Raw genomic sequence first — 27418 nt, forward strand, 5'->3', positions numbered from 1 at the left:
CACTAAAGACACAACTGTAAGCCTAAAGTAATATACACAGCTTAAATCAAGAGAGAGGGTTACTAAGAACCATGGGTGGGATTCTCAATCTACAAGATTAACAAACCTGTGTTGTGAAGAGATTAATTTCTTCTAATTGATATTAAGAACCTAATTTCACTTAATTCTAAGAAGTTGAAAATCAGTCTGCACCCTTGGAAATAAGATGTTAAGGGAATCAGATGATTTTTTTTAACGTTTATTTATTTTTGAGAAAAAGAGAGAAAAGCCACAAGCCAGAAAGAGGGAGACAGAGGATCTGAAGCAGGCTTCTTGCTATGAGTGCAGAGCCTGACATGGACTCGAACCGAGAGATCATGACCTGAGCCAAAATTAAGAGTTGGCCGCTTAGCCAACTGAGCCACCCAAGCACCCCTGGAATAGGACGATTTCTTATGTGCAACTATTTACCCATGTTCTCTACTCTTCCCTACTCTGTTATACTCCATCCTGTGATACTGGGGCTAGGACTCCCAGATCCCATGCTGGCAGTCTCCCTGTTCACTTCTGCAATGCAAAGTTCTAGAGAGAGGGTGAGAGATGAGGAAGAAAAAGAGGCTTCTTGCCTGTTTCCCTATTTCTGTTAACATCACTCCAGCAGCAGCTGAATTCCCAAATGTAGAAATTTATCCACAGATAGGCTTGCTGATGGGTAAACTGACACACATGCATTACAGCATCGTGTGTAAAAGTACAAGATTATAGACACCCTATATGTCCGTTAAAGATGGTCAGGCAATTTAACATAAATAAGGCAGTAATGGAGGAATAGAGTAACCAAAAAAAGGGACGTAAGACATACAGAAAACCAATATCAAAATGGCAGGGGGGCCTGGCTGGCTCAGTTAGAGGAGCCTGCAACTCTTGATCTCAGGGTTGAGTTTGAGCCCTACATTGGGTGTGAGATTACTTAAAAACAAAAGCTTTTAAAAAAATAATAGACATCTTTGTAACTTTTTTTTTTTTTTGGCCAGTGACAATAATTAGCATTTTATTTTCTTCACTATGGACCCGACAATAAAGCCCAAGTCTAAAAGCTGTACCTGGTTATAGTCTCCTTAGTATAACTGGCTATGTAACACAAATGTAAAAGCTTCACGGATATTGGTAGAAGTTTTTCTTTATCAGCAAATACATAAATGTATATTAAACTCTTCAATTGAAAGGCAGAGATGAATGAAATGGATAACAAAACATGATCCAACTATATGCTGTTCACAAAAGATTCATTTTAGATTCAAATACACAAATCGGTTAAAAGTGAACGTATAGAAAAAGGTATTCCACACTAACAGTAACCAAATTCAACAGCTGGAGTGGCTATATGAATTAATATCAGACAAAATAGACTTTAAGACAAAAACTGTAACAAGGGACAAATAAAGACCTTATGTAATAATAAAAGAGTCAATTCATGAAGAAGATAAAATAATTATAAATATTTATAAATATATATGCACCTAACAATGGAGCCCCAAATATATAAAGGAAAAACTGACAGAATTGAAGGGAAAAAAAAGAAAGTTCCACATTAATAGTTGGAAGTATCAACACCCCACTTTCAATAATGGATAGAACAATTAGAATAATGGATAGAACAAGGAAATAGAAGACTTAACACTACAAACCAACTAGACCTAACAGACAAATAGAACATCCCATCCAACAACAGCAAAAAACACATTCTTCTCAAGTGCATTCTCCAGGATTAACTATACATTAAGCCACAAAAAGTCTTAATAAACTTTAAAAGACTGAAATAATTCCAAGTATCCTTTCCAAACACAGTGGAATGAAGTTGGATATCAATAATAGAAGGAAATTCGTAATTCACAAATGTGTTGAAGTTAAACAATGCACTTTTAAAAAATTAATGGGTCACATAAACATTACAGGGTAAATTAGGAAATACTTTGAGATAAATGAAAATAAAAATACCACGTTTTGAAACATAGGAGATGCAACAAAAGCAGTGCAAAGAACTGGAAATTTATACCTGTAAATGCCTACATTGATTGAAAGAGGAGGATCTCAAGTTAATAATCTAACCTTCCATCTAAATGAACTAGAAAAAGAAGGGCAAACTAAACCCAGAGGAAGCAGAATGAAACAATAAAGATCAGAGCAGAGATAAGTGAAGTAGAAAATTAAAAAAGAAAATCAACAAAACGAAAAGTTGGTTCTTTGAAAAAGTCAACAAAACCAACAAATGTTTAGCTAGACTGACCAAAGGAAAAGACTACTCAGATCACTAAAATAAGAAATGGAAGTGAGATTGGTCATTCTTGCTGATCTTAGAGAGATGAAAAGGATAAGAGAACACTATGAAACACTGTATGCCAACAAATTAGAAAACCTAGATGAAATGCAGAAAATCTTAAAAACGCAGAAATCACCAAAACTGACTAGAAAAGAAAGAGCAAATTCCGAATAAGTCTAGAACAAGTAAAGATTCAGTAATCAAAACACATCCAAAAAGGAAAAGTCCCAGGACCAGATGAGTTCACTGGTGAATTCCACCCAACATTTAAATAAAAATTAACACCAACCTTCCTAAATTCTTTCAAAACTAGAAGAGGGAATACTTCCTAACTCATCCTGTGAAGCCTCTATCACCCTTATACCAAAGTCAGACAAAGACATAGCAGACCAAAATCTTGTGAATAGAAATGCAAATAATCCTCAGTGAAATACCAGGAAATTGAATACAATAACATATTAAAAGGATTCTATACCAGAACCAAGTGAGTTTTATCCAAGAAATGCAAGGGTGGCTGAACAATAAAAAATCATTTAATGTAATATATAATATTAACAGAATTTTTTAAACTGCAGTATCATTGAATTAATGCAGAAAAAGAATCTGACAAATTCCAATATCTGTTCATGATAAACAAAAAATAAAAACACTCAACAAACTAAGAACAGAAGGGAACTCCCTCAACTGGAAAAGGGCAGCTATGAAAAACCCACAGCTAACATCATCTTTGGTGATGAAAGGCTGAATGGTTTTCCCCTAATAACAGGACTAAGATTAGAATGTCTACTCTTGCCAGATAAAAAAGCATCCAGATTGGAAAGGAAACAATAAAACTATCTTTTTCACATATGACATAATCTCATCTACAGAAAACCCTAGAGTCCACACAAAAGCTATGAAAGCTAATAAATGAGCTCCACAAAACTGCAGAACACAAAATCAGCATACTAAAATCAGTTATATTTCTATACGCTAGCAACGAACAATCCAAAAAAAAAAGCTAACATGCCACTTTACCTTATTGAAAAGAACAAAATACTTAGCAATAAATTTAACCAAAGAAGTACAAGACTTAGACACTGAAAACTACAATACATTGTTATGTGAAATTCTAAAAGACCTAAATAAATAGATATCCCTTTTCATGGATTGTAATGTTCAATAATGTTTAAATGGAAATAATTCCCAAATTAACCTACAAACTCAAAGCAATTCCTATCAAGACCCACCTGCCTTTTTATAGAAATGGACAGGTTCGGGGTGCCTGGGTGGCTCAGTTGGTTAAGCGTCTGACTTCGGCTTAGGTCATGATCTCACGGTCCGTGGGTTCGAGCCCCGCATTGGGCTCTGTGCTGACAGCTCAGAGCCTGGAGCCTGCTTCAGATTCTGTGTCTCCCTCTCTCTCTGACCCTCCCCCGTTCATGCTCTGTCTCTGTCTCAAGGATAAATAAACATTAAAAAAATTAATAAAAAGAAATAGGCTCATCCTAAAATTCATACAGCATTGCAAAGGATCCTGAAGTCAAAACAATCTTGAAAAAGAATAAAATTAGAGGACTTACACTTCCTATTTCAACTTACTACAAAGCAATAGTTATCAATATAGTATGAAACTGGCATAAGAAGAGACATTCTAGACCAACAGAATACAATTCAGAGTCCGGAAATACAGCAATACATTTATGGTCAAATGATTTTTGACAAGGTGCCAAGTCCAATCAATAAGGGTTTTCAACAAATGGTCTTTCCAACAAATGGTGCTGGAACACCTAGATATCCACTTGCAAAAGGATACATTTGGACCCCTATCTCACAACATACACAAAAATCAATTCAAAATGAATCAAGGACCTCTATCTAACCGCGTAAACTATAAAACTCTGAGGAAGAAACACAGGGGTAAAGTTTTTATTACTTTGGATTAGGCAATGGTTGCTTAAATACGACACCAAAAGCACAAACAACAAAATTAAAAAAACAGATAAATGACTTTATCAAAGTTAAAAAATCTTGTGCATCAAAGGACCCTATAGGAAAGTGTAAAGACAACCTACAGATTGGAAGAAGATATTTGGAAATCATACCAAATAAAAGGGTCTAGAATCCAGAATATGTTTTAAAAAAAATTTATAACTCAAAACAAAAATACAAACAACACAATTGGTAGACATTTCTCTAAGGAAGATATGCAAATGGCCAATAAGCACATGGAAAGACCCTCAACATCTTTAGTCATTAGGGAAATACAAATCAAAACCACAGTAACATTAGGATGGCTATAATAGTTAACTCTTAGGAAGGAAGGAAAAAGAGAGGGAGAGAGAGAAGGAAAGAGACAAAGAGAGAGAAAGAAAGAATGAAAGAAAGAGAAAGAAAGAAAAAATGAATAAGCGTTTGCTAAGATGTGGAGAAACCGAACCCTCATACACTGCTGGTGGGAGGATGGTAAAATGATGCAGCCACTATGGAAAACAATTTAGCTGTTGCTTTTTAAACACAGAATTCCATATGACCTAGCATTTCTACTCTGAGGTATATATCCAAGAACACTGCAAACATATGTTCACACAAAAATTTGCACATCAATGTTCACAGCAGCTTTATTCATAACAGCCAAAAAGTGGGAACAACCCAAGTGTCCATCAACTGATGGATATAGAAAATGTGGTCCATCCATCCAATGGAATATTATTCAGCCATAAAAAGGAATGAAGTAGTGATACACACTACAACATGAATGAACCTCGAAAACATTATGCTAAGTGAAAGAAGCCAGACTAAAAAAGGCCACATATTGTATAGAACTGCATTTTTCTGAAATGCCCAGAATCAGCAAATTCATTGAGCTAGAAAGCAGATTAGTAGTTGCCAGGGCGAGGCTTGGCGGGGGGGGGGGGGGGGGGGGGGGCGGTGAGGGGGATGAAGAGTGACTGCGCAGTGGGCATTGGATTTCCTTTTTGGGATGATGACAATGTTCTGGAGTTCGACAGTGATGACGGTTATACGTTGGGAATGTACCAAAGCCACTGAATCATACATGACACCAGTATGTATCAATAAGACTGATATATATGGAAGCTTTCCAAGATATATTACTGGGTGAAAAAGCAAGGCATAGAACTGAGTATATGTTCCCCCTAAAGAAGAAGGGGTGTGAAGGGAGAGGAAAAATATATAAGCATTTTTACCTAATACACCTCTGCAAAGATAAACAAGAAGGTTACCACCAGACTGTCTCTGGGGAAAAGAACTTCAAGGATAGGGGCTGGTGAGAAAACACTTCCTTTTTAAAATAAGCCATCTTGTACAGTCTACATGTTGCTCCATGTATAGATCCTCCCCAACCCCTGCCAGAAAACAGCAACAACAAATTGACCTTTGTGAAAAGGGAAATATTTAAATAAAGGGGTGGTTATATAATGAAAATACACTAATGGGAAGATTGTTGACCCACACTGGGGGAGAAAGCGGGGTGGGAATGAGATTCTACATGTGTTTGACAATGTAAGGGACTGGTATACTGTTTTAGAATATAATTACACAAATCCCAAATATAAGGGCATATGGATAGTGTGATGATTGCACAACAGACACTGAATGGCTGTCTGAGTATGTGACAGCCTCAGTATGACCAGCCTGAGTTTGGCTGGTCCAGCTACAAATACTGCCCAGGAAGCCGTCCTCAGGCTCCCTGACTCCCTAGGGGCAGGGAAGCCTGGTTCCTCCCTCCTTCCACTTCAGATCAAGCTCTCCAGCTGGGGCCTGTGGGCACCAACAAGTAAGGTGGCCCATGTTGAAAGGATGTAAAAACATGTTTTCTTGGACTCTGGGAGAAAGAGGGAGATTGTGCAGCACGCCCATGATTGTCATCAACGACCCCCTTTCAACTCTTTCTTTCAGCTTGAAAGATCTTGCAGCTGTATTGTTCTCCAGAAAAATTAAATGTACTGGCTTATTAACTCATGGCTTCTAAGTCTCCAGGTACATTTACAAGCATACACAAGGAAGTCCTATCATTACCCATCACTACCTACAATACAACCCAGACAAAGTGCTGGTTTTAGCCGTACTTCCTTGGACTGGTGACTGTTTCCCATTTCTGTTGGATTACCATCAAATCTTGCCTCCTAACCTTTAAATTCACCACAGAAGCTGCTAGTGATTCTGACTACCATGACAGAACCCCCTGAAGCAGCTGGGGGTGACAGCCAGTCCCTTCCTGCCCCATCTTCTTTATTTCTAGAGCGGGGGGAAAAAAACAACACCAAACCTGGAAGCCCCACATAGCAGCTGCTTTTGTGGTCTGTGACTTAATTTAAGGAAGTATTCTATGAAACCTCCAAAAAGAATCTAAATTTAGATCGAAGTCTTTCACCACCGATGCCAGCCTCTCCAGCTAGGAAACCCACACGCACAGCAGCACAGTAAGGGGGGAAAACAACAAATTTAAAATACACATAAAAGTGTCATCATCGAGGGATTGAAGCTAGAATTATTCAGGCCAAAGAAATTTTCTTCTGGTACCACCAACATCTTAGTTTTTGATAAAGGAGTAGTGATTACAGAAACTTTTAGGGAGAGAAGCAGTGACATAAGGGAGACAGGTTTTCTTTACGAGATTTCTACTAAGAGAGCTAGGAACTACTGTATATACCAGGATGTCTGTAATGACTTAAGTCCAGCATCGAAGTATTAAGATCAACATATTGCCTAAAAAGAGTTCTCTAACACTGAGTCAGACAGGAAGGAAAAACCACCTACTTAACACTACTATTTCCCCAACACCTCACTCTTCCCAAGTGTGTCAATTTAGACCTTGAACTCTGAGATAACAGTCACACTGGGATGGCTTGATATTAATGGCAATTAACAGGGAGATAGCACTCTCTCCTCGGCATTTTTTTTTTCACCTTGAAGAGTGAGTCTGTCTGATCCATTTATTTATTTTGAGAGTGAGAGAGCATGAGTAGGGGAAAGGCAAAGAGGGAGAGAGAGAGAGAGAGAGAGAGAGAGAGAGAGAGAGAGAGAGAGAGAATATCCCAACCAAGCTCCACCCCGTCAGCACAGAGCCCGCTGCGGGGCTCAAACCCATGAACTGTGAGATCGTGACCTGAGCCAAAGTCAGACGCTCAACCGACTGAGCCACCCAGGCGCCCCTTGTCTGATCCATTTAAAAACTAATCTTCCCTCGGGGCACCTGGGTGGCGCAGTCGGTTAAGCGTCCGACTTCGGCCAGGTCACGATCTCGCGGTCCGTGAGTTCGAGCCCCGCGTCAGGCTCTGGGCTGATGGCTCGGAGCCTGGAGCCTGTTTCCGATTCTGTGTCTCCCTCTCTCTCTGCCCCTCCCCCGTTCATGCTCTGTCTCTCTCTGTCCCAAAAATAAATAAAAAACGTTGAAAAAAAAAATAAAAAATAAAAATAAAAACTAATCTTCCCAATGTTCCACTCTCCCAATAAAATTAAAATACTATATATAATTTGAAAGTTAACATTCAACAGCCTATCCTACTTCATACCCCAGAAAGGTTCTATTTTGCAAGCCGTATCTGTAGACAGATTTCAGCAGATAACTGTGTAAAAGATAAAAAGAGAGTGAAATTTTTTCTGTTCTTTCCGCCTTGCATCCTCCTCTTCTCCCCACCCCCCATCAGCTGGGAAACATTCCCAGATTCTTCTCAAGCTTAGTTTGGAAGTAAAGCTCAGCCTTGATAAACACATAGCCCAGGAAATGCTCTGGATCACAGACCACTTAGAAGACTCGGGCTATCCTCTCCCAAGAGACCTCTTTCAAACTCCACTTGATAGGGTGGGCAGGCAGTTTTAGATTTTCACTAAAACCTCCTGGAACATTACTGAGTGATAAAATCATAGCAGTCTGGCAACTATACAAATGGTGGAGAGAGCACCACACCCAAAACAAGCTCCTGAGACTTCAGGGAAACTATGGTTCCAGTGAGCTCCCCATGTCGTTTACCCCCTGTGGAAATCAGGGAGCCGGAAGGGGAGCAGTGTCCACTAACATCACCTCTGCGCATAACTCCTCCAAGACGGCTGCTTGATGCTGGTGGGACACAAGGAAACAGCTACAGGGACCTGTTTTTAGTATTTCTGAAATGTTAATGTCCTTGGCCCAGCACTACCAAAAGGACGGACTCGATCACAGACATCAACCATATTTCTTTTTCCATAATCACGATTTCACGTCCTTTCTCCTGTGTCTTTTGGCTAACCACTGGTGTCACACTCGGTTTCTGTTAAAAATGTCTCCAAGACCCAACCATTATCTACGCTCGCAAATTCTCTCCTAAACTTGGTTCATGAGTTCAAACGCTGGGTTAAGTGGAACCACAAAACGCTCTATCTCAGAGGGGTAACCAGTTTCATGATACCATTAAATAGAACATACCATTCTTTCACACGGAGAGGGTGGTGATGAGGCCTGAGGACCAAACCAAATAGAAAAACAGCACAGGCACAGCCTGAACCAAGAATGCTCCAACCTTTACCAACTGGCGGTTGCCAGAGGGAAAAGGGGATGGGGGGTGGGGGATGGGGGATGAGCAAAATGGGTGAAGGAGAGAGGAAAGCACAAGAAGGAGGAAGTCATAGGGAGAAAGTACAATATAGGGAATATAGTCAATGGTACTGTGATAGCGTTGTATGTATGGTGACAGATGATGGTGACATTTGTAGTGGGCACAGCATAATGTACAGAGTTGTCAAATCACTATATTTACACCTGAAACTAATGTAATATTGTATGTCAACTATACTTCATTTAACAAAAGAGGGGGAAAAAAGGTGAGTTCAAACTTTTGGGAATCACTAAAATTTTACAGTTGAGTCTTGAAATGAGGGGATGGGGGGGTTGGGGCACTGACACCCCCTATCCCTGTGCAGTTGAAAATCTCTGTGTAACTTCTGACTCCCCCCAGAATACAACTACTCGTAGCCTCCTATTAACTAGAAGTCTTATTGATAACATAGACAGTCAACTAACACATATTTTTATGTTATATGTATTATATACTGTATTCTTACAATAAAGTAAGCTAGAGAAAGAAAGTTAAGAAAATCCTAAGGAAGGAAAGACATTTACAGTCCTGTACTACGTTTATTATATATAATAATATATATAATTCAACACAGTTCAAACCTATGTTGTTCAAGGGTCAGCTGTATTTATTTTTCAGAAGTGTAATTACCGAGTAATGTTACAGTGATAATATACATGACACATAATAACAAGGCACAGTTTATTCTGATTTTTAGTAAATAATCAATAGGAATGTACACCAAGTAGGAAACGGCAATAAAAAATATTAAGTTAGTAAGAGGTGGTGGAAATTTGAGAAGATTCACTTTCCTTTTTATATTGTTCCTCATCTCTGTCACAATAATGCCAGTGCCATTTGCCCCCTCCATAAACAATCTTGAAGCGATCACTTTCTGGGAAGGTTGGCTGAAAAAGTGAGCTCCTAACTGAATGACGTTTAACGGCGATTTTAATTTGAAGAAAAGAACTAGCTTCAGAAACAACGTTGACGCCAACATAGAAAGTAAGAAGCAAAGTTAACTTCACGAAGCCGTCACCTTTAATCCACTTACAAGATAACTCAGTGAAGCCTTAGGCCAGGGAGCCTCTATCATATGCTGGGCAACAGCTGGGCACCAAATTACTTCATTTATTCCTTGCAACAGCCTTATGAGGTAGGTCTTATCTGAGGCTTAAAGCTGAAATGCAGGGCTTGCCCAAGGACACTGGTATGCGGGGAAACTGGGAGGACTGACTCCACAGTCTCCAAAATGAGGACAGGAGTAGTACCTACCTAAGTAAGTTTACTGAGAGGAAACTCGTGAGAAGTGCCTAGCATCGTGCCTTCCTGGCGAGTAGTAAAAGCCTCAGTAATTGACAAAAAGCTTCATCATTACTGCCCAGAGTGACCCCAATCCTGAACAGCAAATCTGGACAGGAAACCCCGGTCAGGTGTATCCTAAAACCCACATCCAACCACAGTGCTCACCTTACAATTCCACAGGATGTAGTTTGTATACCTGACCTAGTTTCCATAAAAAGAGCCAAAGGCCAGAAGAGGCACTCCAAAGAATAACGTCCCAACACTAAAGCTTCAAGCTGGCATTTGTCAGACTCTCAATCTAGAATCTCTTTGGAGAGACTCCAAACAGGGTGTGAAGGTTGTACAGCCCCCAGCATAAGTGATCTGGGGCAAGAGCCCTGGACCTTCCACGGGATCTGCCTCCCCACCTCGAGGAATTCCCTCCCGTGCACTTTAAGTTTAACCTATTTTGCCCGCAAAAAGATTTTAAACAGTACCTGACTGTAAATGGAAATAGTTCCAGTGTCAAAAAAAAAAAAAAAAAAAAAAAAAAAAGATTAAAAAAATCACTCCACAAACACGAATTTACCATCCATACTGGAGGAGCCATAGTTGGGCTCCAATTAGAACTTCTAAGAAGGATTTTCAGAAAGCATGTTGCAATAAACCAGCAAGATACTAAAGTGAGCACATCAGAGGAAAGGCTAAGGCAGCCTTCCCTGAACACCTGCTGTGTTTTATCAGGATGTTCAAGATCATTTAGTATTTACATCACTTAACTTGCTTCACAGACACTTATCTCCGACCCCCCCCCCCCACACCACACACACACACACACTCACCCAAGTGGAATGGTTTTTCAAGGGCCATACAGGGAGTCTGACGTTAACTGTGTAACAACGCACAGACTGGGTAAACAACAAGTATTTCCCTTCATCTGGTCTCTGACCCCTTCCTGGTATCCAGTATGTTACTTTCCAGACAACCTAGCACCTAGTAGTTATTCAATAAATGTTTGTTAAAAAGAAATTTTGTAGACCATTTAGTCTAAACTTGGCCCCCACAAAGGATTCCTTGTAAAGCCTCTAGAAAGACTATCATCCAGTATTTGCATAAAACAGCAACGCGCAACACTCACTTTGTGAAGGGGCCGAATTTATTCCCTCATTAGACAGTTCTCACTGTTACCAAGTTCCCCTCCAAGAGGCAGCTGCACACAGTAGGCATCACAACTGTCATTCTCTAAGCACTTACCCTGCAGACCCTTTTTCTAGAACTTTCTAGAGTTAGAAAGTGGCAAAGCCAGAATTGGAGCACAGGCCTCTAGCGTGGCTGGCTCTTAGCCATGGTACATTCACTGGATCCTGTGCTGCCCTCTGGACACAAAAGACCCCCTTCTACACATCAGAATTTATCAGGTCAGTTCCAGATCAAATCTCTCTACTGCTACCCAGACCCCTCGGCCTGTCACTGAAGCCTGTGTCCTCTGTTCCCTCTGTTTGGCCACCCTCTTGCCCCATTCTGTCTTTGCATGTGCTATTACCCCACAGTCCCTGTCCCCATGCAGATCTTTCCAGAGCGACTTCAAATTTGGCCTCCCCAGCACTAGGCCTCTGTGGCCCACAAGGAGCTGTCTTTTCAATCTAGCACCTTTGGTTTTTTTTTTTTTTTTATTTAATGCTTAACTGTTTCTAGTGCCTGTCTCACTCCCTACTGTACTGTTAAGTTCTGGGTAGAGACTATTTTTGTAACCTTTCTCTCATCCTTAACACCTGTAAGTATTGTGCTCAATCCTGAGTAACACAGTGAATTGACTTCGGTGCCTACCCTCCTTTCAAAACAATCTGACTAGAAAATTAATACCAAATTCGGATGCAAAAATTATAAACTATAATGTTAAAGAATGAAGCCTCACTCAAATAATAAAGTGCTTATTTCTCCTTTGTATTTTTCAATAGATATATATTCCCTTAAAGGATAGATAGGCTACAATGATGTAGTAACACACTGTAGCCACAATTTCTCTGGTATTTGTTTATTTAAAATGATTATTCTTTGGGGGCACCTGGGTGGCTCAGTGGGTTAAGCGACCGACTCTTGATTTGGGCTTGGGTCAGGATCTCACAGTTGTGAGATCAAGTCCCATTTCAGACTCTGTGCTGACAGCACAGAGCCTGCTTGGGACTCTCTTTACCTCTCTGACACTTCCCCCACTCTCTCTCAAAATAAAATAAACTTTATTTATTCGTGCATGCAAATGGAGGAGGGGCAGAGAGACGGAGAAAGAGAGAATCCTAAGCAGGCTCCACACTGTCAGTGCTGAGCACGATGCTGGACTCATACTCACGAACCATGAGATCATGACCTGAGTCGAAATCAAGAGTTGGATGCTTAACCAACTGGACCACCCAGGCGCCTCTAAAATGGTTATTCTTTATTGAGATGCCCTTTTGTTCTTTAATGATAATCTGAACTGGGTTTATTTGGTGCTATGTATTTCACAGCTGTTAAAAAGAAATAGGCAACACCAATCAGGAAAGACTGACATGATGTAAAAACAAATGAACATAACAGAGGTTTTATTCCCTGCCAGCACTACATGTCCAACACAGGTTGTGTTGTCATTGTCGGGGCGGGATGGGGGCGGGGGGGCGGGGAGTACATGGACCAGGGCAGAAGGGGACTCTCCGTGCCACGTAATCATTCAGGGACCCAGGCTGACAAAGGCCCCACCGTGCGCCACATGGTCCCCAGTGCTCCACGGAAGAGCTGGAGGCTCTTCCTGTTTTGGCCCCACAGTGGGACAAATCACTTCTCATACTTCACTAGCCAGAACAAGTCACGTGGCCCCACCTAAGCAACAGAGATGTTTCTGCTACAGAGACAGCTCTGGGTGTACGGACAATGGAGCGATCCCTGATCTATATTATGTGAACAAGCAAGGTGAACACAAGTGCACATCATATACTGTCATCTGTGTTAAAGAGAGAGGCGGGGGACAAAGGGAAATGAACAGAGACCCTTTGGAAGAATCCAAGAGAAACCAGTAGTGCGATGATAATAACAGCTACTTCTCTAGAGGCAAGTTCTTGGCTGACAAAGGACAAGGAGGGTAGGAGACTTATTTTTAATGAATACCCTTTTATATCATACGCGTACATCATCTATTTAAAAACTCCGACTGAAGTTTTTAGGCTGTGATGTATACACTTCAAGTTAATGAGTTGTTTTATTTTTCTTTTCTGAATAAAGTCTCATCTATTCTAATATAAGAAACGCCAAATCCTTGACTCACACTGCCTGAAATTAAACACCTGGAGTAACACCGACATGATCATACCCTTTTGAAAAGCGTTGCTGAGAGATTTTGACTGGCTCCTGTCTATTCTAAACATAAACATCGCTACTGTACAGGTGATAAGAAAAGTGCTGACATTGATAAACTGTTTCCTTTTGGGAATATTTTTTGTTGGTATTTCAACAGAGGTACCATTTCCTAAAGTCAAACTCCTTGTCTGAAATAAAACATAAAAACTTTTTTTTCCCTACCATTAGGCTGAACCCTAGACAAAATCCAGAAGCCAAACCTGGGTTTCCAAAAAGAAAACACACACTGTTGTCTCAGAATGCATGAAATTATGGAATGCGCAGAGTGAGTCTTTTCCAAAATCATCACCAACACCCTCAAATACTATTTAAATACTTCATGTGCCAGATGTGCCTGAGGACAGCCTCTGGGGCTTATGACGAGGCTCGAGGTAAGCCATCGGCACATCTGTTCCTCTCCTGCAATTGCCGTGAACAAAAGTGGAACCCCGCTGACATTCAGTTCGTGAAGTAAGCCATAAATAATGCAATAAGTAAACAGGTATGACAAGTCTCCAAAAAGACTTCCGTGATTCATTTCAAAGTTAATATCAAAAATAGACCTAAAAAAAGAGAGAGCGAGCCAGAACAGGCTTACACTGCTCCCGTCACAACACCCGAAATATCAGGCTCCAAGAGAAACAGCACGCTATCGAGGCTATGTGCTATCCTCATAGATTTTACTCTAAATTCCAGCGTAGCGTATCACATAGCAACTTTTTACTGCACCAAGTTGGTACTTAAAGAGCCTGTGACTACCGCTCAAACTCTACAATGTACTTCCACATTTAAATTTTAGTGGAAAATCAAATACCACGCATTGCTTCCAAATATCAATATTATGCCTTCCAAACTGAATGTGTTTGCGTGTATCAAAGGCACCTTCCTAAGCAGGCTCTCTGCCAACAACCTGTGCTGTTCTAAAACGCTCTGGGCACTATCATTTCAGCTACCTTGAACTTCTGATGAGTGTTATCCAACCAATTTTTGATGATTCCCAAAAACATTATCTCCATTTTTTTCTAAAGCGCTGAAGAAAGCGAATCACCAGTTTCCAAGCCTATCATGGGTCTTGTATAATCCATTACTAAACCTACAGAATGAAGTAGCAATTATTAAATCACCAATATCGCAACACATGAGACCAACACCAACATAAGCTTAGGACAAACACCAAAACGAAGAGAAACTTCAGATCACACCATGTCTTCAGTCTGAAGACAGATGGCATTACTTTGTGGTACTTTGTGGGTGTGCACACAATTTCCAGGACTTGCAAGTCAGAGTAGCCATAATACCGTGTACCATTGATTCGAAGACATTTTCTCTTATTTTAACATCTCTGAAATCTTCAAATGAATCATGCTGTAGTGTTTCTTTTTTAGTGGTACATAAGGCAATGGTGTGACTTTCAAAGTCACCTTAGATTCACTGAAAGATGACAATATTAATATTAGCTAACATATAACTATGTACCAAACACTGCATGTGGATTATTTCATTTAATACTCATAAACTCTAAAGTGGCTCCAACTATTTCCCACCCTCTTTTTTTTTTTTTTTTTTTTAAGCTGAGAAAACTTAGAGATGAGGTCACTCATCTAAAGGCACAGGCTGGCTCCAGCCCAGCTCCTAACCACCCTGCCTGGCTGGCTCCACAGAGGAAAGAACTGCCGATGAGAGCGCCAACCATTCCTTGGAACATGGGTTCAAAGCTCAGCCATGAGCGCCCTCCCTCCATTTTTTAAGCCTGTTTATAAGCCCCCCTCCCTGTTTTTTAGGAAAATGGCAAAGAAAATGCAGGGCTCCAAGTATCACAATGGATATTATTTCAAAGACTTTATTATAAAGAAGGATTGGTAATCGCCTTATAAAAAATTATATTCTTGCATAAAGAACAATTTTTTTCCTTTCTATTCATCCTGAATTCAACGAACAAATAATTAACATGCATTTTTCCCCTCTCAAAAAATACCCTATCATCTCTAGGGAAATGACATAAGAATTTCTAGAATCTGTACCTGAATTTTGTTTAAGTCTTCGTACTTGAAATAGTCCCAAATAACACAACAATCCAGAAACATTCTATAACATAAATCAATAACATTTGTTGGGGTAAGTTTACATATAAAGCTACCATTCCTAACTCTTAGCAAAAATATTTGGCACCTTTACAGAAATACATCTTTTGCTTCACACAAAGAAGGCATACTTATTTTTCAGAAGTTCATTAAATGGTAGCTTTCTCATCCGCATGTTCAGCATACACAAAGCCAGAATTATACATTTTTTTTAATGGTATCATCTAGTTAGTTGTTGGTTGCCTTCCCAGCATCCATTTTTCTGTTCCCTCAAAATGTCCCAGTCCTGTATGCTGGGTAGGACGAACACCATTACTAGATTCCAAGATGGATCCTAACTGCCCACCCGGCACATCCCATCAACCTTACCACAGTGGTTGGTTCAGAGATGGATACATGGGCCAAATCAGGCCAACCCAACAAGAGGATTCAACTCCAGGACTTCTACTCCAGCAAAGAACTATTGGAAAAGTGGACTTTTAACATTTCTGCTGGTTAAAGCCAGAAGGAAATCACTATGGGAGCATCTAGAGCCATCTTTTGATCACGAGAGAAAGAGACAGCCAAGAATGGTTCTGAGGTCACAGCACTGAGAACCAAAGGGAAACTGGGTCCTGGTCATACAGTGAAACTACTTTTGGACTTTTCAGTTAACTTACTGAATAAAATGCTTTCTATTGAACCAGTTTAAGCTAGGGTTTAAACCACTTACATCTGAAAGCATCTTGTTTTTAAAAACTAATAAAAAAACCCTCAATGTCATGAAGTGTGGTATTGTAAATACATGGCAGAAATAAAAACGTGAAACTGGCTGAACAAAGGAGGCAGGGTAAAATTCAGTGAACACCCTACCTGGTCAACGATGTCACTTACTAAGATGGTGTGGACTAGGATCAGAGCGCCTTGGGGAATGGCTGTCGTGGAAGGGGGTGGGGATAAAATCATGAGCTAGCCAGAGACAACTGGCTGCTCCTGTGCAAGAGAATGTAATGCGCGCTCTGAACCATAAAGACTATCTATTTCCCCTTCTCGGTTCTTTCAAATAGTAGTCTTTAGTTTGGTCTCCTGATCTCCCTCCGTGGTTGTACACAGTTCAACTTGCCAGTGTCCATCCCTAAATCATCCGACCATGAGAAGCTCCACGACCCTGACAAAGACACCCGGCCATCTTCAATGCTCCTGGAGCTGAAGCTAGAGGCAGTGAACACCGAAGCAGACGGTGATGGAGCCGTCCTAGCCAAGAGAAAGGACAATGTGAACAAATCTCTTTCCAGCTCCCCTTTAGAAGAAGCGAAAATGAGGGCTTTTGTAGTTAACCTTTTAACATCTTGGAAATCGAGAAATAGCTGATGCTGTAGCAGGATGGTTTTGGATGCAAGTCACATTCAAATCGAAAAGGGCACAAGGCAGCTGTCCAAACAAGAGATGCTCGCAGCTTGAACTAAGAGAGAGGCAAGGGGCATAGAGAGAAGACATGCTCCAGATGAACCATGGCTGCAGAAACGAGAGGGCTTGAGGAGTTAGATACAAAGGATATGACAACATGTCTTGGTTTGGGGTTTGAGCAACTGAGTGGATTTAATGAAGCGAGCAAGACTAGGGACAGGAAGATTTCTGGGGAGGAGAAAATCAGGAAGACTGGGACATGTAAAGCTGAAGGTGTCTACTAGGTGTGTGTGGGAACAAGAACGTCACCTTTCCAATCTTGCACAATCAAGGAGGAAAAAAAAGGCTACCTTACAAAAAAAAAAAAAAACAACAGAAAACACCTTACCTAATGTTGTGAGTTTGTGGATTATCCTCACTGAAGCCTAAGGAGAGTTAAATCAACATCCCATGAGAACATGTAGGCCTTCTCCTGCATAGGATTATTGATTATTGTAAAGTATATGAATTTATTATAGATTAAGTGTGTTTCTGAGTATTTCCGTAACTGCATATGATATGATTATCCATTTAGGACAAGAGGAACTATCCTTTTCTGTCCTGTAAAATGTGTTTTTAAAGAGTAAAACAAGTTGCATGCTATCTTTTTTAACCTAGAAATAAAAACACATACAGAACAAAACAAAACAAAACACACAATGCTCTTGGGGCTTGGTTTGACAGCTTGGCTCAAGTGAGGAAATATACTTGAGAACTCTTTGGAAATGAAGAAACGCAGACAGAGAAGGCATTGCTATTATTGACATGTACGAGCAAGCATCAAGCAAATCTCAAATCTATCATTTGTAGGTAATATATGTAGAGATACAATTCAGTAAAATTTAGACTTTTTATCCCAAAGATCTAGGAGAACTATAAGGCAATAAATGACAGGTGGTTACAACCTTTTCTACTTTTATCGAGTCAGTTAGTTCTTCTTTAGGCACAGCTAAAATTAATAAGAAAGCCCATAAAAAGTTTAAAGCAAATATTGATCGTAAATATTTAGGGAAAATACCAAGTTATTGATGCTGGTTTATGCAAGTTAGCATTTTTGTCCCCACTTTAGGGATGAGGTTATTTTCTGAAAATAGGTCAGAGGTAACCCCAAATGATATTCCAAATAAATGATATAAACCAGCACTGTTATTTAGAACCAAGACCCCAATCTTTCAAAGGGCTCACTATAGAAAGTAGATCTCAGGGGCACCCGGCTGGCCAGTCGGAGGGGATGTAACTCTTGATCTCAGGTTCATGAGTTTGAGCCCCACGTGGTGTGTGGAGATTATTTGAAATTAAAATCTTAAAAAAAGAAAAAGGTAAATTTTTAAAGAGGGAGAAAGAAAGAGAAAGAAAAGAAAAGAAAAGAAAACCAGAAAGAAAAGAAGAACGAAAAAAGATTGATTTCAGGACCAGATTTCTCAATCTGGAAAAAATTTGGGCTTACTTAGTTTCATGCGGGAACAATTTGTGTGTGAGTGTGTGTGTGTTTGTGTGTGTGTTTAAGTATCAGAATAAACATATTCTCTGGGAAAAAAGTTTGTTCAGATCTACAAAGTATGCAGAGTATTTTTCACTCTCCAGAACCCAGGAATCTTCCTGTGAAGAAATACATATAAGCATGGCTATATGCCTTTAGACACTATTTTAGCCTTTTAAAATATATTTGACACAATTATTTTGAATTTTCAGAACACCTGCATTTGAAAACAATTTCAACCAATGTACTAGTTGCCCTAAGAGATTGTTAAGAGCTGTAGATTCTTTTTTGTTTTCAACATTTTTAATTGTTGAAAAGCAATCTATTCTCAAGAGGAAAGAGGGGAGAGATCAAACAGTACAAAAGGAATACAGTGAAAACATGTCCCTCTCACCCAGATCCTCAGGCCCTGGTTCTCCCCCAGGGACAATCACAATCAGTATTTTCAGCAGTACCCTTGCAGTGATACCCTATACAAATAGGTCAATAAATTTCCCTTTATTTTTTACTTATTACTCAAATAGTATTACAACATTCACTCCTCTGAATCTCTTTCCCCCACACAACAATGTGTCTTAGAAAGTGCTTTGTATCAGAATCTTATAAGCACAATCTTATTCTGTTAAACAGCTACACATCCTTGGGTATATAACATAATTGATTTAACTAGTGCTCTATTAATGGCACATTTAGGTTGTTTTCTCTCCTAGTCTCAAACAATGCTGCAATGATTTTGCATAGATGTTTTTTTAACTTATTTACTTATTCATTTTTAAGTGATCTCTATACCCAATGTGGGGCTCAAACTCGTGACCCCAAGATCAAGAGTCTCATGCTCTTCTGAGCCAGCCAGGCGCCCCTTGCATATATCTGTAAGAAAAATTCCTGGAGGCAAAATTGGTCAATCAAAGGCATAGACATTTATTATCTGATAGTACCAAGCTGCTGTCCTTACTCTATTGTATCAATTTACATTCTCAGCCAACAATGGAAAAGAGCTTCTGCTTTTCCACACCTTTGTCATCATAACATATTTTCAAACTCTTTGGTCTCTGCCAATCTGCTTAGTGAAAAACTGTTTCACTCCCAGTTTCAACTGGTATTTTGTTTGGTATGTAGGGCTGGGTATCTTTTCCCATGTTTGAAACCCATTCTCTGTCTTTTCTGAAGTATTTGTATTCTTTGCAAATAGGTTATTGGCCTTTTTCTAATTGATTTTGAAAGCTCTTTATATATTAAGGAAGCTAGACTTTCATTTTCATATAGACTGCAAATTATTTTTCCTAGTTTGTCTCTGCATATCAACTTCTATCCATTTTTTTTTCTCACGGAGAAATTTTCTATCCAACTACTTAAGTCTTTTTAATTGCTTATAATTGTTTATCAGCTGATTCTTTTGGACTTCTAAAACAAATAATAGCAATTTTGCTTTCTGCTTTCTCTAGTTAATAACAATTTTGACAGAGCACATCCCTGTATTGTTCCCGATTTTAATGGGAATGCTTCCAAGGTTTCACAATTAAAGATGAGGCTGGCTCTGGCAACTAATGCTATTTCTCCAGGGAACTTTCTGAATGCATAGAGAATTTAACAATTTGTTCTTGAGTATTACTTTTCATGTTTATCAATAGGTTTTATAGATTTTCTTCAGTGTCAAAGCATACCATTAGTGTTAGCACTGACATAATTATTTGGGAATAAGAAATAACAGGAACCTATGGCCCTCTATTTACACCAGGCTACCCTATAAATAATCCATAACTACGCATCAAAATATTTAATCCGCATCAAGTCCTTGTGCAACATGCAAAGGCAGGTATCTTGCATGACAGGCAAACGGAGTCTAAAAGATTGTAATTCCACCCACCCCCTTTCTTCACTTCTGTGAGTTAAAAATCAAATTCAGACCTTCTGACTCCCCGAGTCAGTGTTTAAGCCACAAGAAAGTACCGTGCGTGGCTTTTAGAGAACCTAGCGAATGCCCAACGTACAAAGAAAAACGCAGGCCGCTGTCTACATCCCACAGTCTCACAACGTTCTCTTCCAGACTCCTGAAAGCAACCTCCAAGTTGGACTCGGGAGCTGAAAACATCTGAAATGCATCACCCAGCAGCCGGCAAAATAGGTTCATGCTCAGTGATACACGATGTTGCTGACATTCCTCAGCCAATTAGAATTCCTTTCAGCTGCAATGGAGGTGAACACAGCTGGAATGAGACTGGGGCGCGTCACCAGGCGCATTGATTGTACATTATTTAAGCCTTGTTTTAAAACAATAAAAGAGCTCCCCCCACTTTAATCTGGAAGCATGGAAACAACATTCCACTTAGTTTAAATATCCAAATGGATTACATTGCATCTATAGACACAACAGTAATTCTAACATTTTAAAAAGAAGATATTTCCAGTCCACATGGCTAGGTGCTTGTGTGTGTGTGTGTGTGTGTGTGTGTGTGTGTTTTCAACAGAGCTTTCCAGCTCATCTTTAAGTAGCATGCCTTAGGGACGTGGTCAGCTAGAATGCGGTGGATGACAAGCCAATTTAAATTAGGGGTTGTCTCTCAATAACATTCACTTACAGAACAACAAGCAAACCAGTCACTTAGGTTGTTCAGTGACAAAAATAAAATAAATAAATAAATAACCACATATTTTTAATTCTCTACTGGTTTAAAAATATTTAACCTCTAAAACGGTTTGAAATTACAACAATTTGATCCAAGTAAGAATCCTAAAAGTTAGGGTTTCTCAACCAGAGAATCAGAGCACTGCCAGGATACTAAATTATTTCATCTATTTCTGAAGGTTTTTGAACTTCCCTTTTGCTCTTGGCACTCAATAAAATGCACAATTCAGCTACTTTAACTTTTAACCAGTGTCCACAAACATGTTACAAAACAGCCAGTTTAGTTAAGTGGATCATTGAGCTGATGTTGAAATATTATGGGTCAGTCTTTTTTTTTTAATTCATGAGGAAATACTTCTTCCCAAGTGACTCAGCCCCCAGAACCTCCCCTTACACACAGCACAACATGCCAGAACCCGACAAATTCGACCAAACAGAGAAAATGAAAATTTGGGGACTAGAAGGAAAAACCTCAAAGTTCAGACACCACTTTTATGGTTGCAGAAATAGGAGTTGTGAACTGAAATAATTAGACTTGAAGTCAAAAATTCTAGTTGGATATCACTACAATTACTATCAAGCTATAGACAGAAATAAAGTGTACAAGGTATTTCGTCTCTCAGGTTAGGGGGTCAAGAAGTTTTAAAAAACGGATTTGGGGGGGGGGGAAAGGTTTTTCTTAAGACCTCTCCAATGTGGTCAAATCACAAATACAACCTATATTTGGCAGAATGTGATTCCTTTTCAAGTAAAACTGAAGCTTAAGTTTTGCAATAGTTACTTGAGGTAGCACATCCCACACCCTTAACCAGCATTAATCCAGCCAAAGAAGTGCCTTCACAGTACCTTCATAAACCTGAGGCTGAGCCCGAGGAAAACTCAGAAGCAGCTCAGGGCTAAACACTGATGACTTATGCCAGCTTATCCCGGTTTCGTCGTTAAAAACCAAAGTGTTGGGGCGCCTGGGTGGCGCAGTCGGTTAAGCGTCCGACTTCAGCCAGGTCACGATCTCGCGGTCCGTGAGTTCGAGCCCCGCGTCAGGCTCTGGGCCGATGGCTCGGAGCCTGGAGCCTGTTTCCGATTCTGTGTCTCCCTCTCTCTCTGCCCCTCCCCCGTTCATGCTCTGTCTCTCTCTATCCCAAAAATAAATAAAAAATGTTGAAAAAAAAAATTAAAAAAAAAAAAAAAAAAAAAAAAAAAAAAAAAAAACCAAAGTGTTGCCTGCCTTACATAAGCGAGGTTCTCTGCTGCCATAAACCAATAAAGGGAACTCTCTTAACAGCCTTCTTAACCTTTAAGAGAAACAGAACTATTGCAAATCAATTAGACCACCTGTTATTGATCAATTACAGTTATTAACAGTTATTACTACAACTGTTTCTCTCCAAGTCGCATCATCTGGACGCCAAACCCCAAGTCGGCCTTACTTTCCATGTGCTACAACTTTAAAAATAGCCTCCATTTCCATATGCTATCAAGGAAGGCCTCTTCCCCTCTCTCTACTTGGAATTAGAATTTTTCTCTTTGCAACACGCAGTCACGCTTCAAAAGATATAAAAACACAACGAAGTCTGAGAGTGTTTCAAGGCCTAAATACCCAAAAAAGTTTAGGCATTTGCTATTTCAACTAACTGGTTAACATTGGAATAAAATTTAATTTGCTTGAAGAGCACTGTGGAACCCTTAGAGCCCAAAATTCCATTCTTTTACCCAAAGTGGCCTAAATAATGTATCTGGGATTCATTTGTGTACCACATAAGAAACAAAAGTTTTTGCAAATCCTGCTTGAACTTAAAACGGTTTCCGAAGTGTTCGATTTGCCAGTGAACTCTAAATGTCTGCAAGATAATGTTAAGATCACTTTGATTTTGCACATATTATGCCCCAAACCTACTGAAACTATTTAAAAACTATTTTCCTGTTAAAACATCACAAAGACATTCATTAAAGTTAAATTCTTTTAAATATAAAGACTCAAATATTCTTCTACTACATAGGCCAGGCTTCCAAAGCAGCTCCATATACCACTCAACAGTTTTCAAAAGCTGAAAGGGCTCCAGAGGAAGAAAAAAAATATATCATAATCAATACACAAAATTAATGCTTAGCATAAATCAAACATAAGAGCTGTGTTTTAACACAAATTTCTGAATATCAGCATTGAGATTTAATAACACAAAGCATAAGTACCCAACATAATTTAGAATAAGTAGGTAGCCAAATGGAGAATCAAAGATGTTAGAATAAAGTTGAAATCTCGGGGCATCTGGGTGGCTCAGTCAGTAAAGCGGTTGGACTCTTGATTTTGGCTCAGGTCACAATCTCATGGCTCGTGAGTTCGAGCTCAGCTGTTAGCACAGAGCCTGCTTGGGATTCTCTCTCTCTGTCCCTTCCCTGCTCACTCTCTAAATCTCTCTCTCCAAATAAATAAACACTTAAATAAAATTTTTAAGTTGAAATCTCATTTTATATGATGAAACTGAGACCCCAAAAGGTCACATAATTGGTTCCATATCATGCAGTTTAGGATAGAGCTGAACAAAATCAAGTCTTTTTTTTCCTAAGCAGGCTTCACGTCTACCACGGAGCCCAATGTGGGGCTTGAACTCACGACCCTGAAATCAAGACCCAAGTTGAGATCCAGAGTGAGACACTGAACCCACTGAACCGACCCAGGTGCCCCTCAAGTCTCTTAATTCTAAATCCAATGCTCTCTTCATCACCAAATACAACTGTGGACCCCAAAGTTCTAAATGCTCTTTTATAACTCCCATGCCATCAGATGTCGCCTTGAATTATGCTCTGTGTGATATTACTGACTGGTTAGAATGTCCCTCATTTTTAAAAAATATTTTTTTCAAATATCACAGGTAGAAATAAACTCTGAAACCTGTAACAAAAGCATACAACTTTTACAAGATGGCTATCCAACAGGCCAGAAGTGAAGGGAGTTCAAACTGCCCCTGAAAGCTTGAAGATGAGGCCAAAACCACCCCCTCTTCAACAAAATATCTGGTTCCAACGTTACAACATAAATGAACTTTCAACAGACAACTGCACGTGGGTCTACAATGACCACTCAACTCTCCATCCTGTTGCGGGGATGACCACACTCACAGATCATCTCAGACCGCCAATAACATCACCAGGGGTGAAGGGAAAAGGTGCTTTGGAAACAACACCCTTTACCTGATCCTTCAATATCAAATGCCATCCAAAACTCTCCAAAGCATTTCTACATCTGTGGCACCTAAATTTCTGAATCCAAAAATAATTTGGGAGGACAAACCAAGTCCCCCCCACCCCCTTCACACGGGAAAGGCCCAGACCTGCCAATTAGGCTTGATTAATATATATATTACACCTGACACACTCTCATTAGAACCTATTCCTTCTGAAACATTAATCATATTTCTACCAAAACTCGTGAAGTCACTTACTTCTGATCTTAACAAAATGAAACCAATCTGATGTCAATTACAGTTTACACTGTAAATGAGAATCAAATTAAAGTTGTCAGTAATTAAAGTTTTACAAGCATCACAAAGTCAAAAACATGGCTTTCATGTAACCATAAAAATAACAATGTTATACATTGTATCTCCATAGTGAGAAGTGTTTCCTACAAGTCCTGGAATAAAGAAAGGATGATGTTTCCCCAGAAGCAAAGATCCCTGGAATATATGGCCGTCACTCCACAAAACCAGGGTCTGGATTTGGGTCCAAATCATCTGATCTGAACATATCATCTCATCATAACCTAATGTGACATCTTTATACAAAAATAAAAATTATAACTCTTCTCTCGAAACAAACAAAAAACCATGCAACAACTATGTACCTTCAAAGGAAACTTTAGTTTTTAAACAATCACCCATTGTTGTTTTCATGGATTATTACCGACGAATTAGTGTTACGCATCTGCGATAAAGTGTCCAAAATGCTCATTCTGTCTGTGAAAGGATCTGGCCAGACTCTGACTTCGGAGTCCTCACCACACGGGCCACCGAACAGAAAAATCCAGGGGAAAGCCCCCGTCAGGAATTAGCCTGAACTTTTTATTTCCTTTCCAGGGCTGGAAACATTCGAGTTCGGAAAGTCCCGCAGCAGAACCGCATCTGCAGCCCTACAATCCCGCCTCAGGTGTGAATTTGAGCTGGGAGGCGCGGCCGCAGCGCCCTAAGCCCTGAGGACACCGAGAAGGGGCGGGCGAGGGCGCAGACCGGCCCGGGATCTCCGGGGCCCGCTAGCGAGGGGCGCCTCCCCCAGACAGCTCGCGTCCACACTCCTCCAAACCCGCGCGTCGCCGGCCCGCAGAGCCTCGCGCTCACCCTTGAAGGTGGCACTACAGAGGCTCCTAGGAGACGCGGGCATTTCATTGAAAAGACTCAACGGGAGCGAATCAAGGAGCCTGCGTTAGTGCAGCTGCCAGAGCCTCCAGTGGGGGGCGGGGCGGGGGTCCCTCAGCGCCTCGGCAGGGCTCAAGGATGCTGGGGGGTGGGGGGGGGGCGGTGACGGGAAAGTGCAATGCAGAGAAGGAAAGAATTGAAGACGCACGGTCAGGAGTAGATAGTGGTCTGGCCTGAGGGAGAAAGGAAGTGGAGCAGACCGAAGAGGTCTGGACCAGCGGGGAAGTGAGGAGAACAGGACGGGGAGAAGCCACGAGATAGGACTGAGGAATTCGAGGCTGAAGGAAAGGGTGGAGGCAGCGAGACAGAAGCAAGGGGGCGGGGCCGGGAGATAAGCAAGGGAGGGACTAGTAGAAAATGAGGGGCGGGGCTTAGGGGGAAAGTGAGGGAGCCCGGCCAAGGGAGAATAAAGGGGCGGGGCCGCGAGGGGAGAAGCCGGGGGGCAGGTGGGGGGTTGGTAGCGGGAGGAAGGTACAGAGTGTGGGGGAGGGGGTGAGAGCCGGGGGCAGGAGGCAGAAGCTAGGGGGCACGTCCGAGGGCAGACAGGGGAGCGGGAGACGACGGGAAGGTGGTGAGAAGCGAGGGGCGGGACCGAGAGCAAGGGGCGGGGCCTGGAGGGAAAAGCGAGGAGGCAGGTAAGGGGAGAGGGAAGAAAGCGAGGGGTAGGAAAGGTGGGGGGGGAGATGAGGAGTAGGGGCGGGGCCACGAGGGGGAGAACGGAGGGGACAAGGCGGGGATGAGGGAGGGGGGCGACCGGGGTGGAGGGGTGAAAGCAGGAGGGGAGAAGCGAAGGGGCAGGTGGGGGAAGGAGGAGGAAAGCGAGAGGGCCGCGGGGGGGAATCGGGGTGAGAAGCGAGGGGGCGGGGCCGGGAGCAGCGAGGGGGCGGGGCCGGGAGCGAGGAGCGAGGGGCACTCGCCGAGGGGGGTGACGAGGTCCTGGGACAACGGCCGGCGTGGGGGAGGGCCACTCCACCGGGGCGCTCTGCGGGAAATTCCGGGGCTGCTGGGGGGCCGTGCGGGGCGCCAGGGGGCGTCGGGAGAGTGTGGGGGGGGGGCGGGTGGGCCTCCCACCGGCCGTACCTGTCAGACGGATCTTGATGCTGGAGCCGTTCCTGCGCGTCCCGGGGTTCGACATCTCCCGCCAACGATCGGGCAGCCGCGGATCCAGCGCCGCCGCCCCCCGGCCCGGCCCGGCCCGGCCCCGCCGCCGCCGCCTCAAGGTTACGGCTCCGGGCTGGGCGCCGGGGTCCGAGCCGGGACACAAACTCCGCGGCCCAGGCGTCCGGGCGGCGGGAGGACGGTCGAGCCGGGGGATCCGCGCTCGACCCGGCGCCCCCGACCCTCGCTCGCTCCCAGCCGAGCCCAGTCCGGAGCCGCCTCCGCCGCCGCCACCACCACCTCCTCAGAGCCGGACGCCCGCCGCCCTCGCGGCTTCCGCCGCCGCCGCCGCCGCCTCCCGGAGCCGCGCGCGCTCCCGCCGCCGTGCCGGCCCGGCCCTGCGCGCGCCCGCGCCGTGCGCCCCCGCGCCTGCGTACGTGCGCGCGCCCGCGGACACGCCGGGGCGGGGCGCGCTGCGGGGCTACGTTGCCGGCCCAGCCTCGGGCGCGCGGACTCTGGGAGCCGGGGCCCCCGGCTTCCCGCGTCTTCCCGCTGGGAGATGAGCGAAGGCGTTCGGGACTTGGGAGTCGAGCGCGCCTTGGAGGCCCGCGGAAAGAGGAACGGGGTCCGCCTGGGCCCGCGAACCGTTACCCTCGGTCTTCGCCACATTCTCCAAGGGAACGGGTTTGCAGATGCGGACAGAATTGATTTTCCAGGTCTGTGTCTCAAGCCTCGGGGCCCCAGATAGCTATTGAAAAGAGGATTACGTGAAACCGTGGCCTGTCACTACACCAAG

General features: G+C 42.2%; 1 protein-coding gene across 3 annotated transcripts in view; it reads right to left on the minus strand.

Annotated features, from left to right (window-relative positions):
* SMURF1 (SMAD specific E3 ubiquitin protein ligase 1) overlaps positions 1 to 26963 on the minus strand; it is a 110665-nt gene extending 83702 nt beyond the window's left edge. The window contains exon 1 of one of the 3 annotated variants that reach the window (XM_058710796.1): positions 26605 to 26963. In XM_058710796.1, the coding sequence (XP_058566779.1) occupies positions 26605 to 26659 (55 nt within the window). In that variant the 5' untranslated portion in view covers positions 26660 to 26963. Of the gene's footprint in view, positions 1 to 24956; positions 25371 to 25446; positions 25568 to 26604 lie in introns of those variants that run through there. The other 2 variants (XM_058710798.1, XM_058710797.1) reach the window with 2 other exon arrangements.
* Positions 26964 to 27418: the final 455 nt, after the last annotated feature.

Source organism: Neofelis nebulosa, chromosome 18 (assembly GCF_028018385.1).
Source record: "Neofelis nebulosa isolate mNeoNeb1 chromosome 18, mNeoNeb1.pri, whole genome shotgun sequence".
NCBI classification, from domain to species: domain Eukaryota; kingdom Metazoa; phylum Chordata; class Mammalia; order Carnivora; family Felidae; genus Neofelis; species Neofelis nebulosa.